This window comes from Micropterus dolomieu, linkage group LG03 (assembly GCF_021292245.1).
Source record: "Micropterus dolomieu isolate WLL.071019.BEF.003 ecotype Adirondacks linkage group LG03, ASM2129224v1, whole genome shotgun sequence".
Taxonomy (NCBI): Eukaryota; Metazoa; Chordata; class Actinopteri; order Centrarchiformes; family Centrarchidae; genus Micropterus; species Micropterus dolomieu.
The window spans coordinates 3,466,318-3,468,536 of record NC_060152.1 but is presented as its reverse complement, the minus strand read 5'-3'; the positions used below and the strand labels follow the sequence as shown (position 1 = coordinate 3,468,536).

General features: G+C 36.1%; 1 protein-coding gene across 3 annotated transcripts in view; it reads left to right on the top strand.

Moving 5' to 3' along the window:
- Nucleotides 1–289: 289 nt before the first annotated feature.
- LOC123967662 (trichohyalin-like) overlaps nucleotides 290–2,219 on the top strand; it is an 11,186-nt gene continuing 9,256 nt past the window's right edge. Inside the window, exons 1-2 of one of the 3 annotated variants that reach the window (XM_046043838.1) lie at nucleotides 290–373; nucleotides 1,294–1,352. Coding sequence is in view for 1 of the 3 variants with exons in the window: in XM_046043839.1 (XP_045899795.1) it covers nucleotides 346–373; nucleotides 1,294–1,352 (87 nt within the window). In the remaining 2 variants the exon portion in view is untranslated. Of the gene's footprint in view, nucleotides 374–1,153; nucleotides 1,353–2,219 lie in introns of those variants that run through there. The other 2 variants (XM_046043839.1, XM_046043837.1) reach the window with 2 other exon arrangements.

Sequence of the window (2,219 nt, the reverse complement as noted above, 5' to 3'; positions counted from 1 at the left end):
TTGAACCCTATAGTACGATGCTTTTAACAAAGAGTAATGTAGTATGCGGGTGCGAATGCAATATAACAGAATAAGTGCAAACTACGTTATGAACACTGGCCTGGTTGTAACAAACTGCTATTGCAAATTTTTTTCTTTTTTGTTTGTTGTTGTTGTTTATATGTTTGTGTTCTTGTTCTGTGGTTTTCATTATATTTCTTCTTAATTGAAGGTCTTTGTATGGTATAAATTTGTTTCTGTTGAAAATACTAAGGAAAGGCGCTTCAGTGCTTCTATTATTATCTCCTTTAGCATAGGATACAGGTGATTACCTTTACAAATGGAAAGGAGATAACGCAGTCCCACATGACCAAAAAAGGACGCAGATCATTATGTAAGTAATTGTTGCTTATTAAGTATTTTCCATCTCATGCCATAACTTGCTAATATGCTTATATGTTTTGAACTTTCAAAAATGTGTTGAACCTGTAGGCAAACTATGAATGTGATATCTTTTTTATGTCAATTCTAATGTTGGTAATAAGGTAATATTTTTCACTGGGTTTCCCACGTTTGAATAGCCAGCATAAAACAAACCGTAAAAACGCACAGGGCATCTAAAATGTGTTTTTTAGTTGTCCATCTTTGGAACATTGTAGGTTCATCACAGACTGAGGACAAAAAAACCTCTCAGCTGGGACAAATGCCAGATCCTATCACCTTTAAATTCCTCTCAATGACACCTAAATCCAATAGAGTTCAATGCAACATAAGTTTACTGAAAATCCAGTACACAAACATGTGAATCTGAGCTGGTCCTGGGGAGAACTGATCACGCCTCATTGTACATTTGTCTGTATGCTTTCTTTCGACTCGGTTTGTGGGCCTTTCTAATCTCGTCCTGTCTGACTTGTGACACTAATATTTACATATTTAGCCCATTTGATCAACCTATCTAGAAATAAGGGTGTATTTGCCCTACACCAGATCATATAAAAAAGAAGCGCTTTATTGCAATATCAGCCAATAGACAGTTACTAGCAGTAGCTAATAACACTGCTAGCTTAGCCAACTAGCATAAACATCAGCCAACCAGCCTGTTGCCCTCTGTGTGTTAAATGAGTAACATGTAAGGATGGACTATCTTTCATTAAATGACTATTCACTCTGAAAAATGTTTGAGAAAAATATCTGAGTGAGTTTTAAGCTTTCAACATTTGTTGCTTATGGAGCCAGCATCAGTGGCTATTTGAGGAGATGCATCAGTAACACGTTTGCACTGATTTTAACAATTAACTGTGGCTTTGCTGTCAGTAATCAACAAAGTCAACACTGAGTCATCTGAAGAGGACCATTCAATGAACCTGATCATGGTAAGTGCGTTCTGCTTTTTAAATACTCCTTGTTACAAATAATAATGTCTTCTTTTTTATCTGTGGTTTGGTGACAACTGTTATTTCAAAATCAGTAGCCATAAATGGGCAATGATGAATTTATATACTCACATCCACACCAGAAAGGCAGCTGGTGACTAGAAGTACATTACATTTAGTAGGACAGCACATTGCCATCTCTAACAAGACGGTTCAACAGGATCACTATCAAAAGAATGAACATTGGGACATTACACCAATTTACCAGTTGAAGGGAGGAATTGTTTGGAGAAGAGAGAAAATGTCCACTCAGGTCAGAATTTCTTCCGCTCCACCCCCCGACATTTCGTTGTTTTTTTTGTTGTTTGTATTTTCATTTTAGGTTTCCAAAACTATTGATGTTGCGTCTGACCCTTTACATTTTTACTTTATGTAGGCAGCTTGTAGTTTTTGTTGTTTCACACACATATACTTTTTAGTAGTTATAACAGGTGGTATAATCACTGCGGTCGGTGTGTGTGTATTTATTGTCCTGTAAGATGGTCAGAAGTTTTATACAGTGAGCTCTCAATGTTTCTCTTCAGCTCCACGGAAGTGAGTATCAGCCTACACCTTTTGTACAGGAAAACAAAAGTACACTAGCAGTGTAAAATTACAGATATCATAAAAGTACAGGATGTTTTTGCAGGTTCGGGAATCTCCCTAGTGCCTTGAATAGTATAAGTGTCACTTCAAGCAACAAATAGCATATAAAAGCTTTGAAAGTGTAGCAACAGCAGACTCAGTGGGTTGTAAAATGTTTAGAAATACAAAATATTGCTGATTAAAATAATCTGATTTCTTTCTTACTCTTACTAGTAAATTTTT